Raw genomic sequence first — 12023 nt, forward strand, 5'->3', positions numbered from 1 at the left:
GTTGCTGTCCCTAAAAATTAAAGATGGGTTAGAAATGTCTATACAGCGAAGTTTTGGGAACAAAAATTCAGAAAATGGAACCAACGTAATAGGGCTGCTGCTGTTGCTGCTGATAGGGTTGACCGTAGGGATTCTGCTGGGGCGGGCCTCCATATTGTTGTGGCTGTCCATATGGTGGTTGTTGCTGCTGCTGTTGACCATAAGGTGGTTGCTGTTGCTGTTGTTGACCATAAGGCGCCTGTGATTGACCATATGGTTGCTGTTGATAGCCTTGTTGGTATTGGGGTTGCTGATAACCTTGAGTCTGACCAGGCTGACCCTGGAACGGAGTACTTGGCGGGGGTGTTGGAGGAACAGCAGGGCGGCCGTACTGGCCTTGATACTGAGACGGAGGTTGCTGCTGATGACCCGCCGGCGGATAGGGGGGTTGACCTGCGTTCGGATGCGGCTGTCCGTGATACCGTTGGCCAAATGGAGCACTCATAATGATCGACTTGGCGAGTGATTGAAAGGGTAACTGTCGGGTGGAATGGAGGGGCCCCGAGCAGCAGTGAAACACAAAAACCAGATCAGGGAAAACAATTGGCAAACACGACAAGCCGGGCAAAGAAAAGAGCGATGCAAGTTGCGCGACGGTAGATGGAACGACGTTGCGAAAACAGGCAAGCAGTTTCTGATGACGGTGGGGTGAAGTGGGCAGGAAAACGTGATTTGCTTACTGATGGTGGGCCTTGGGCGGCTGCGGGAGCATTGCCTGGGTACGCCTGATATTGCTGCTGTCCCGGCTGGAAAACAGTGGTTAGTCCCCTAAAAGAAATGCTAAATCGCCTAAACGGGCTCGAAGATTCCAATTCCTCTATCGAACGCGTAAGCAGTGCAATTTTGACTTACATATGCCGGTTTTTGTTGCTGGCCTCCATGCTGCGGCTGCTGTTGCTGCTGCGGCGGCGGCGGGCCTCCCGGGTACGTGGCAGGCGGAGCGCCACCGGCGGCAGCAAGTTTCGAAGCAAGCTATTGACCGTCAAAGAAGAATCTACTGGTTAGCACCGTGCGCTGTTGGGAACGGAGCAGCAAGAGGCTTGAGAAGCAGGAGTGGATTGAGGCGGGGTGATGGCGGGGGTGGTTCTGAGGGTTGAGGGACATCTGAGAAGCAACTTACACCCATTTTTTAGTCTCTAATTTGGAAGTTAAAGAACTGGAGAGAGACAGATAAATGACGGTTGTTGATAAGAAGCGAAAAAAACACGGAGCACGGGCAAGGCGGGCAGGCAGCTGTCTATGCTTAATATCCTGAGCCTTGAGCATTCACGCGCTAAAGCACAGCCATCGTGCCGAAATGACGTGTGGCTCGGCGGGGCTGTGGCACAGCTTTGCCCTGACGTCATTACCCTGTAAAGAGATTAGGTAAGCGATTAAGCGGAATTTCACCGGCCCGATAGCCATTGGCCAATCAGGCGCATCTCATTGAAGTATCAATGGATTGGAAACCAACCGCGAATCCTGCAATTATTATTAGCCAGTAAAAGAAAGAATACCCCTCTTCTAACAAGTTTTACAATGTTTATGACATCGGCAGAGAGGGCAACATAAAAATATCAGGGAACCGTCAACGTTGAACCCCAACTCGAGTAGATGACAGGATTACCATTCCTTGGTTGGGAAAAAAAATTATACTCCGAGTACAGGCTTTGGATCAACAAAGCAAGTATAAGTCTATCTAGAAGGTTTCCCCAACCTTCTTTGTGCAGGGGCAATGTCACCAGAGGTTGGATAAAAATGGATAAACGGCAAAAAGAAACTTGGACTGTCGGAGAATCGAACTCCGGACCACCCCCATGCTAAGGGGGTATTATACCACTAAACCAACAGCCCTGAATGGTATCGATAGATCATGCGGAACATAGAAGGACTCTAAAAGTCGGAATATATTTGTTCCGATCACATGATTGCGCCAAAGAAATTCGTTCGACAGCAAAAAAGACGTCCAGGAACTCAAGGCTAGGCTGTTCAACAGCTTCGGAAGTACGCACAATGCCTCCACGACTCCCCTGGCGACCGTCGCTTTCCCTTCTGCCTTTCCAATCGCAGCTCTCATCCTCGACGCCCTCTCCTTTCCTCCGCCTACTCCCATCAATTCTATCCCAGTCCCAATGCCAGTCACCATTCCAGCAATCCAGCCAGAGTCGCAACGCATCAATCCTCTCCTCTCTCTCCGATAATCCAAGCGCATATAACAAACGCATCAGACGAGGTCGAGGTCCGGCTTCCGGCAAGGGCAAAACCTCTGGCCGGGGGCACAAGGGTCAAAAACAGCATGGCAAAGTCCCTGCTGGGTTCAATGGTGGGCAGACCAAAGACATAGTCGTGCACGGAACGCACGGATTTGACAATATGTAAGCTTGAGAAAGAAAATATGAGTTGATCATTGGAACAGAAGGATATATCTAACCTATATTGTTTTCAGCTTCACCCTGGATATGTCCAAAGTCAATATCGACCGCATCCAGGACTGGATCGACCAAGGCCGCATTAACCCTGCGCAGCCCATCACAGTCAAAGAACTCGCCAAATCGCGCTGCATCCACGGTATCAAGGATGGCGTCAAGCTGCTGGGCCGCGGCGGCTCGTCGGCCCTCAAGCAGCCGATCAACATCATCGTCTCACGGGCGTCCGCGTCCGCCATTGCCGCCGTCGAAGCCGCCGGCGGCACCATTGTGACGAGGTACTACACGCGCCACGCGATCAAACGGATCATGAAAGGCCAGACGGATCCGTTTGTGTCGCTGGCGTGGGTGAAGATGCAGCAAGAGCAAAAACAAGAGCAGGACAACAACGGGGAGGTCGAGAGCAAGACGGCTGACGGCACAAATGCTCCGCCCAAGTTGATTGTTGGAATGGGCTTCGATAAGCCCAGAGTGAAGGGTGAAGGGTTCCAGTACCGCTTACCGGATCCGTCGAATCGGAAGGATATCGAGTACTACCGTGATCCGGAACATCGGGGCTACTTGAGCTATTTGGTTGGGGAGCATGAAGGACCCAGCTTGTTCTTCAGGCCGCCGGGCGAAGAATCCCGCAAGACGACGAAGAAGGAGGTGACGAAGCTATCCGAGAACCGGGTCTGGTAAGCTCGCCAGGTACGATTGTATATTATGTGATTTGAGTTTACCACGATATATCAATTCTATTGCACAGTGTCTAGATATTCCCCAGCAAACCCACGAGGATTTGCTTCTTCAGTCCATTGGTCCTTTTATTGCACCGTTTTTCAAAGGCTTTATTTTACCGCTTATCCTGGAAGACTGCACGGTCACATCTAGCCCCAATGCAACAACATATCCCGTCTTCCACCCTCCCCATCTCCCACCCGCCGTGCCATCGTCAGCCCCAGCAGATAATCAAAACCTTCAGCCTCCCCCTACGCAGCCCGTACTCCATCCACAAGACCTCCAACGCTCATCACAAACAAACGCCCCTAACCCTCAGACCCAATCCTCCACTCGCAAGCACCCCGTGCTCTCTCTCGCTCCAAACCCACCCACAACAGCGCACGCAGCTGATCATCCCTTCTCGATACTCCTCGAGGAACAAACCAACATCCGTCCGTCCGTCCGCCCTCGGGTCGTTATCTATGATCAGCACGCGTCCCGCAGAGCTCCATCCACACATACATAAATACCCACCAGCTCTCAGACCCAACTCTCCACCACCAACCCTCTTTCTCTCTCTCCCCCAGCGCGCAGACACACGCACGCTAGACTCAAACCCACCAGGCCCTCCATACATACATACAAACGTCCCGAGCAGCAGCGCGCCAAGGGATGCACAGCAACCCCCCCCCCCCCCCCCCCCCCCCCCCCCCCCCCCCCCCCCCCCCCCCCCCCCCCCCCCCCCCGCCCCTATCCATCCGCCCAGCGATTATTCACATCGACACACACGCGCATACATGCATACTACGTATTCCCCCCTCCCGCCGTTTCGAGGCATGAAACCCGGAAGGAACACGCGCGGCGGAGCCCCGCGTGGCATTATTGCCAGCAAGAAGCCACACATAGGCAAGGCAAGGAGCCTTTTGGCGTCCGTGTGAGACGCACACGGGGCTGGATAGACTGGGGGGTTTTTCGGGACGAACGTGACGTAAGTAACTACGTACGTGCATACGAGTGGAAGGGGTTGGCGGGTTGATTCGTGTGTTTGGGGATTTCAGGTTCATTTGTTTTGTACAGAGGACTCCGTACGGACGATACATATTCTGTAGATCAGTCAATGTATGTATGTATGTATGTCTTTATCTTTATCTATCATCCCTTTCTTTTTTTTTTTCTGGTCCCCACCGCCACGCTCCTCACTGTTTTTTTTTTCTTTCGCTGGATGGCATTTGATATTAATAACAAGAATAAATAAGAACGAGTTACATATCCTGCCGTACACAGACCGCCTCTCGCCGTATCAGGCATAAGATAAAAATGACGCACAAGTGCGATGATCCCTCGAGGGGGGGGGTTCAATTCCTCCTCCTTCTCAGCAACCAACTCAACACCTAAGTAGTAGTAGTAGTAGTACCGAGTGCTCAGCAGCAATAATTAGTTAGTCGATAATAATAAGCATAGCTAGCAACAGCAAACAAGCCAGCAAGAAAAACCTGAGACCATCCACCCTCCGAATACTCCGTTCGGTCAACAAAAATAAAAAGAACAGCAGGCAATCGGAGCTTGCCTTGCTCTCTCGCAAGGTCTAGGCCAGCGCGCGCTCGCCCCAAAACAGATCGACTAGTTAGTTAGTTAGTTAGTTAGAGAGTTATCTCACCCAGCCTCGGATCCTTCGAAAGGGATCAAAAACAACCGCGCCAATAGTCAATCAATAGATAATCAAAAAAAAAAGAAATAAAATAAAAAAAAGTGCAGACAAGACCAGACTTAAGCGAGCGAGGGTTCAATAGCCGACAGGTCCCAGAAAGAAAAAGAAATAACTTTCCTTCCGCCCCGTCCCCATACGTTTTCTCTTTTGGTAATTGTTTTTCTGATGTATATACCGAAACATGGAGGGAGCCCTTGTTTCACATACATAGGCACATACAAAACTCCATACTCTCAAGACATAAGGGCCTGAGTACCCTACTATCGACAACGCCCGGGGGTATTTTTAATAATAGCTCACTCACTCACTCAATCAGCCAGCCCAGCCCGTCCTTCGCTGCTCCACCAGGCTCTGGGGGATGCCACGGCATATCCCGGACTATTGTTACTGCGGCTCCGGCGAAATTGAAACATCCACGTGACTCGGGGCCGGGCGCCCTGCAGGCCAACCACGGAATGGCCCGTCTCGTGAAAAAAGAAAATGCGGGTAAAGCATTCCTGGAGGAAAACCAGGTATTTTGGGTGGCGCATAAATATTGCATTCCAAGTGATTATTAGTTTACACAAAAAAGCACATGATATTGCGCACCCCCATGGATATCTCTTAAAATGAATCCAGGTAATAGCATAAACAATTTAACCCAAGGCTATAGCCTGGCGTATTGCAAAGTTTTCCCCTCCAATATGATTGTCATGATCGTCGCAGAATAAAATAATAAAAAGAGCCAAACAGTGGTATAAAATATGCAGCGAGCCAAGGTTCCATTCTACTCAAACACCGGGAAAATGCAGATCAAAATCAGATGCAGAGATGTAATGCTGTACAAAGAAACGGTCAGGACTAGTATGAATGAGATGGGCTAAGCAAATGGGAAATGGTTTTCGATGTGAACATGCTCATCGGGGCGGAAGCTGAGGAAAGGGTGGCAATGAATTCTCTGGCCACTCTTCCGGCTGCGGATAGTAGGGAAGAACACCGGTTCGGCGTTCCGCCAAAGATTTGCCGAGCGGCTGGTAATACATCATGTTCATGGGAAATTGTCGTGCTTGCGGGAAGGATGGAGAGGGATTGGGATATAGAAGCGTGTTGACAGGGCGGACGGGCCGATAGGGAGAGTTTCTATCGAGCATTCCGGTGGGAGAAAGACGGGTAGGAGTTTGTGTCGAGTAAGCTGTGAGAGCAGGCGAGATAATCGATGTGTTTGCTGGATACGTAGTGGAGTGTCTGGCAAGGTCGGGCAGCAAGGCCGATGTAGGTGCTGGATTGAGTACGGGTGCCAGGGCTGGTGGTGAGATTCCTTGTCGTCCCCAAGTAGGAGCAGATGTGTAGGTATTCGGCATGGCACGGGACACTGGGAGTGGCAGCTGATTGGACAACGGAAAACTGGTGGACGAGCTCGACGTGGGAAGGCCGGCGGATGACGGAGTAGATGGGAGACAGACAGGTACGTGCATTGTAGGAACCAGCTGAGGTATAGGGGGAATTGACAGAGCAGGCAAAGTGTTGTACGAGGCAGAGACAGGTTCGGACGTCGCCACGGAGTAAGGGGGGTGTGCAACGGGTTGTCTCCAAGTACTAGGGCCAGCATATTTCTTGGGAGGATGCTCGTCCGCCTGTTCGTCATAGCTGCGTTTTCTCTCGTTGGCCAGAGTTGAGTTCAATATTGGTGGATGGACTGCTGGAAGGTGGCGAGAGAAGGAAGCCGACGACCCACCAAATGGCGTCACTGGGGTTGAAGGGTAAGTGGGCGGTGTGGCTCGACCAACTCCTATTGGGCTTGCGGACATGGATGTGAAGGACGGGGAGGTCTGGAGGCTTGGGATTTGGGGCTGTTGTGTCGAGGTGTCCAATGGCATGCGAGATGCACGGGCAAAATAGTTCGCAAAGATCCGAAGGGTCGAATGCCATTTCTCCCACTCCTTCTTGGTGACGAAGAGGTTGTAGCGTATGTTGCTCAGAAACTCGACCTCCATAACGTGTATTTCTTGTATTGGGATGCCCGATACCTCGCCCCATGTCTTATTGGTATATGTGTTATCATCGAGAACTAGAGCACCAGGTCAGCAAGCATTTTCAAAGACCAGACAACCAAAAGGATCATATACACTTATTTCCCATCATCAAGGCAATGGTCATGAGCCTAAATTCACTGCCCCGTTTGCCCCTCACGGACTGATTGAACTTTTTCAAACGATATATGAACATCAATGCCAGCAAGACGACGTTGCGGCTGACTTGCGTGGTGGAGAGGATTGTGGTCATCCATTTTGTGAAGCCGATGCTGGGGATGCACTCCGGGTCGAGCGGAGGAATGAACTGTGACGACAGTCCTCGCTCTTCGATCTGCTTGAGTTTCGATGATTTGGCAAACCAGAACAGACAGGTGATCTAGAACACGAGACCAGGCCAAGTCAATATAAAACCACTTCACACAGCAGCAAGGGGCAGAATCTCACCTGGGCAGCAAAATCGGCCAGGCTGCCACCATTCTCACTGATCGACGACGGCACCTGCAGATATATGGCAATGGAAGACTCCTTGGCGTGCTTGGGCACGGCGGCGGGCATCTGGCTGGTCAGGGACGGCGGTTGCTGCTGACGCGAGCCGTGGGAGTCGATAGCAGCGACAGCGGCGGGTTTGGTCTGGGACGGCATGGCGAGGGAGCCAGCCACGGCCGAGTGCAGAGGACCGGGGAAGTGGAAGGGCTGGCGGCCATGACCGAGCGAGAAGGGCGGCTTGACGGCGAGGTCGATCATGTCCTCGGGCGGCGAGCAAACGGCGTTGGCTCACGGCATTCGCGAGGGGGAGCAGCCTGGGGAGCGGCAGGCGGGAGGTGAGGGCGACAATGGGTCGTGGGCACGGGCAGGCGTGCAGAGCATGAGTGGGGGGGATGGAGGTTATGGAGTGGCAGGTGAGGAGGAGGAAGAGGAGGAGAAAGAGAAGAAGTGGAAGAAGAGGCCGGGGAGCGAAGGAGGCATTAAAGGAGGAGGAAGAGGAAGAGGACAATCAAGGCATGGGCAGCAGCAGCGGTGGAGTGACTAAAAAGAGGAGCGAGAGGAACGCGAGTAATAAGAAGAATGAAGGAGTGAAGGGCAGCGGCGGGAAGAGGAAGCGCAGATGACGACAGAGCGAGCAATTGGCCAGGGCCGAGCAGCAGCCAGCGAGCGAGCGAGCGAAGTGAGTTAACTAGCTAGCTAGCCCACACCTTCTCATTTACTTCACTAGCCAACCGCCGGCACCAGCACCGGCATCAGCAAGCAGCAGCAGCGGCAGCGGGCAAGCAGCACAAGGTTTCAGCGAGGGCAGGTTAGTGGAGGGCGGGCCATGGCTGGGACGAGGAGCGGTGCGGGCTGGTCGCTAGCGGGCGGCGGTTTGGGATTGGGGATTGGGAGAGGAGTTCCGGTGGATCAGGGAAACAAAAAAACAAAAAGAAGCAAGAAGAGCAGCAAATAATGCCAAAAAAAAAAGCGAGCGAGGGAGCCGAACAAGAAGACGGTGGTGGTAATAACAGCAAATAATGGGAGGCGGCAAATCAAGGCGTGCCGCTGGAAGGTTTTGGGTTTTGGCGGTCTCGTCCTCTAGGGATTATTAGTTACTTAGGAGCGCAGCAAGGCCCGGCGGTGGAGCCGCGGCGGGCGCTGTTTGCTGCTGTTGTTGCGCTGCTGCCCCCCCCCCCCCCCCGACCAGGCCGCCGATCAGGGGACCGCCAGAACAGCCAGACCAGACAGGGCCATCCAACAAACTCAAAACGACAAAAGCGAGAAATCAGAAAATAAAAAAAAAAAAAGGAAAAAAAGAGGATTCCTTGGGCGACGAGCGCCGTGGCTCGTGGTAGTGTATCCGCCGGGCGTATGGGCTTGGGGACGGGTGGCCGGGGGAGGGGGTGTATCGGGGGGCCCAGGCCGCGGCAGGGAGGCGACGCAGCGCCCGTTGCGACGGTTGGTCCCCAAGCGCGCAAGAGGCCCCGTACCGTGCCGTATCGTATCGTACCGTACGCCGCCCAGCGATGGTTCCGGCGCGGTAAGATTACGCCTCGTACTCACACAGCCCAAAGGGCCACGACGCCCGCGCGCCCATCGCTTGCCTGTTCGGGCCACCCGATACGCCCCGCGCACCCTCGCAAACCCCGTCTCCATCGCCTGTGACTATCAATACTCGTTATTCACCCCCATCACCACCACCACTACCACCACCACCGCAGCACCAGCGATACGGCGTTGCACCCACGCCCGCCAGCAGCGACCCGGCACACTTCGACCCCATCTCAATCGCAGCCGCCCCGTCCTGCCTGCCAACCGCCAACTTCCGACATAACACTAGTTAGTCCCCTACGACGGTGCCGCGTCTTTTCAAGAAAAGGGGGCAGCGATGCACACACTAGTGAGTCTCTTCTGACACTAATATCACTAAGCTGCCTGCCTGCCAGCCTGGCCTGCGTGCAAGGTTGGACAGCACACTACCGCTGCTGCTCTGGGCCGCAATCTAACGATAAATGCAAATCAAATCAATACTCCGTAATAACATCATGCAACACCCAAAAAAAGAGGGCCGGCCGACTATCAAAGTAACTATCTCGTAGCTAGCCGTAATCAATAATAAGAATACTGGCTCCAGAGAAGGATGCGAGCAGAGACAAAAAAGACACAGTGAGACAAAAAGGAAATCAATCCATTTGTTAATTTCCATTCAAGTCACACGCAGCAAATGAAAACAAAAAAAACATAATGGTCTTTGGTAGGGATAGCAGTAGTAGGAAGGGAGGAACGTGGATTCGCCCGTCGTTTACATTTTTTTACGTTTTTGTGTTTTTTGCATGGATGGAAGATTAATAATATATCGACCAATGCTGGAAAGAGAGAGCGCATGTATTATCTTGGTTGTTATTAATGTATATTACTCTACTCTGGCTCCGTACCGCCAGCTCCTGTCGGGATCCTTTTTGAGTCATGCAGTCCGCCAACCGGGCCAGGTCTTGGGTGAGTGAGCTAGTTAAGTAGTTGGTCCGGCTTGCTGGCCTCACCGGGCATATGACACAGTGTTCACAGGGAAAAAACCCCGAGGACAAGAAAAAGCGGGAATGTGAGAATGGATTGGACGGACAAGTACTTGCTCAGGGATGGATGTATCCTGCGGCCTGCAAACAAAAACAGTCCTGTGGGATGCAATGCCTGAAAGGAAGTTTAGTTTGGGCCAGACCCAAACTTATCATGAACCAGTTGTCCTGCAATTACTCTGTAATTTTTTCCTTTAATAATTCATCGCCCATTCATATGTTGTTCTACAACTCTTTTTTTGTTCCGGGATTTCTTGTTAAAACAGGCATGAGACAAACACACACACACACCTTGCACTCTTTTTTTCTTCCCGTGTCGCTCTCCATTCCGGCGTTTCGAATGCCAACAGAACAGCCACGGCTTGCTTTTTTGCCTGGGCCAAAACCCGCGCCCAGAACAAGGGGCAGCAGCAGCAGCACCAACGTGTTGTGTTGCTGGCCCTGCTCGCTAGCCTGCTAATTAACTAATACTAAGCTGGTTCAAATTCCACCACCAACCTCTTTCAGCTTGAATCGTCAGACAACGACGTCGGCCGTACTCCGTCCTTACTTTTCCTGTGGGTAGGGGGTGGGGTGATGGTGGTGGTGGTAGGTTTTTTGCGTTGAAAGAGAAAAGAGACGATCGGGGAGTGGAGATTTTTTTGGTTCTTTTAGGTGAATGGTAAAGCTTTTCATTAATACTGCTCCAGTTTTATTCTTTCTTTGCCCCCCCTCTATCCGTGGTCCACAAAGCACAAAAAGTGTGATTACGGGTGCTTTGTGAAAAGCTGACGGGGCCCCGCCGCCCGCCTGCGGATTGGTGGCTGCAGAAGTAGGGGCTGCTGGGGGGGCTTGGGAGAGGGAACCACAGCGCGTAGAAATTCCTCCCGAGGCTGTAACTAACTAAACGGCTCTACGGAGTGCGACCACTCCCGTTGCGTTTGTTCATTCGGTCGGTCGTAGGAGTATTCCGCATTATTCGCCGCAGCACAAGAAAACCCCCACACAGCGAATCACGAAAAAGAGAAAAAACCAAAAGGAAAAGGACAAGACAAGATACAAAATACAAAGAAAAATCAACCCGCGGAATGCCTGGCCTAAAGCGGCATGGCTCGTATCAACGGCCGGTCTCCTTGTCCGGGAGAGGGGGGGGGGGGGCTCCAATCAGCACGCGAGACAGCGCAGCTTTCGTAATAATACTCTATCTACCTGCGACGACGACGACCGGGTCGACCAGCGATCTTCCCTCGGGGTCTGTCGCTCTCACTCACTACGCAAGCCAGGCGCGGGAACAAAAAAGAAGGGGATAACCACCCCGCTCACTTTCCCCTCCCCCCGCCCCCATTATTATTAAATTGAGCAAGTCTCACTCTGATTAGTATTTACACCGCTTGCAGCACGCCGCCGCCGCCCGCGGCCGAACACGAAAGAAAGAAAATAAAAAACGCAAAAAAGAGATTATCTGGGTCGTTGGAAAAAAATATAATAATAATAATAATAATAATGGATTTCTGGCGATCAGTTCAGCCCATCCCAAGGATTTGCGTTCGCTTGGGCGAACATGGCGAATTATTATTGTCAGGTGAGGGAGGGACGGCGTAATTAATAATGACACCGCGGGGTTTTGTGTGCACCGCCCACATAAAGACTTTAGGCATCTGCTTTATGCTCGTCCCGTCCTTCTTTGGCGGGCTTGCTCAGCCCGCGCCCAGACTCTCTCTTCTCTTCTCGCTCTCTGTGCGGCGAACAACACTAGGTTTAGGGGGAGGCGGTGGGAAGGACAAAAAAGGGGCTTTGTCAGCAAAGGAATAACAGACTGCCGCTTTTACGCAGCCAATCCCACGCGGCATCCTTTAGCGCCGTTACGCGGCTGGCTCTGGCTGGCTCCAGCCTCGGCGCGCCCGCCCATTGGCTGGGGATTGTGCCAGCCAATCCAAGTCCCCAGATGCATGCGCGCGCCAGCCAGCCAGCCGGCGAGCGAATGAATGAATGCATGAGAGCGAGCTTGTTACAATACCTGTGCCGTTCCGGACATTACGGCTTTTCCGTACGGTCGCGTTCTCGGACTCGCCTCGCTCTTATACTCCCGTACATACCTACCTAACGTAGTTACGTGACTACGGAGTACTACTGGCCA

The 12023-nt window shown here is 52.7% G+C and overlaps 3 protein-coding genes and 1 non-coding gene across 4 annotated transcripts; 2 read left to right on the plus strand and 2 right to left on the minus strand.

The window, feature by feature from the left end:
- Positions 1–23: 23 nt before the first annotated feature.
- On the plus strand, positions 24–486 carry LOZ57_000378 (uncharacterized protein; the record flags this gene model as incomplete). The annotated part of the gene is given in 2 exon segments (XM_049249483.1): positions 24–27; positions 47–486. 2 exon segments carry the CDS (start codon positions 24–26, stop codon positions 484–486), a joined length of 444 nt encoding a protein of 147 aa, XP_049111677.1.
- A 1314-nt stretch (positions 487–1800) lies between these two features.
- Positions 1801–1872, minus strand: LOZ57_000379. The gene has a single exon. It is a non-coding gene; the product is annotated as a tRNA-Ala (tRNA).
- A 159-nt stretch (positions 1873–2031) lies between these two features.
- Positions 2032–3125, plus strand: MRPL10 (YmL10; the record flags this gene model as incomplete). Its single annotated transcript, XM_049249484.1, has 2 exons — positions 2032–2393; positions 2465–3125. The coding sequence occupies 2 exons, from the start codon at positions 2032–2034 to the stop codon at positions 3123–3125; spliced, it is 1023 nt and encodes a 340-aa protein (XP_049111678.1).
- A 2625-nt stretch (positions 3126–5750) lies between these two features.
- LOZ57_000381 (uncharacterized protein) lies at positions 5751–7610 on the minus strand (the record flags this gene model as incomplete). Its single annotated transcript, XM_049249485.1, has 3 exons — positions 5751–6901; positions 6960–7242; positions 7311–7610. The coding sequence occupies 3 exons, from the start codon at positions 7608–7610 to the stop codon at positions 5751–5753; spliced, it is 1734 nt and encodes a 577-aa protein (XP_049111679.1).
- Between the last annotated feature and the right edge of the window lie 4413 nt (positions 7611–12023).

The sequence above is a fragment of the Ophidiomyces ophidiicola genome (assembly GCF_022830035.1).
Source record: "Ophidiomyces ophidiicola strain CBS 122913 chromosome Unknown scaffold_1, whole genome shotgun sequence".
NCBI lineage: Eukaryota > Fungi > Ascomycota > Eurotiomycetes > Onygenales > Onygenaceae > Ophidiomyces > Ophidiomyces ophidiicola.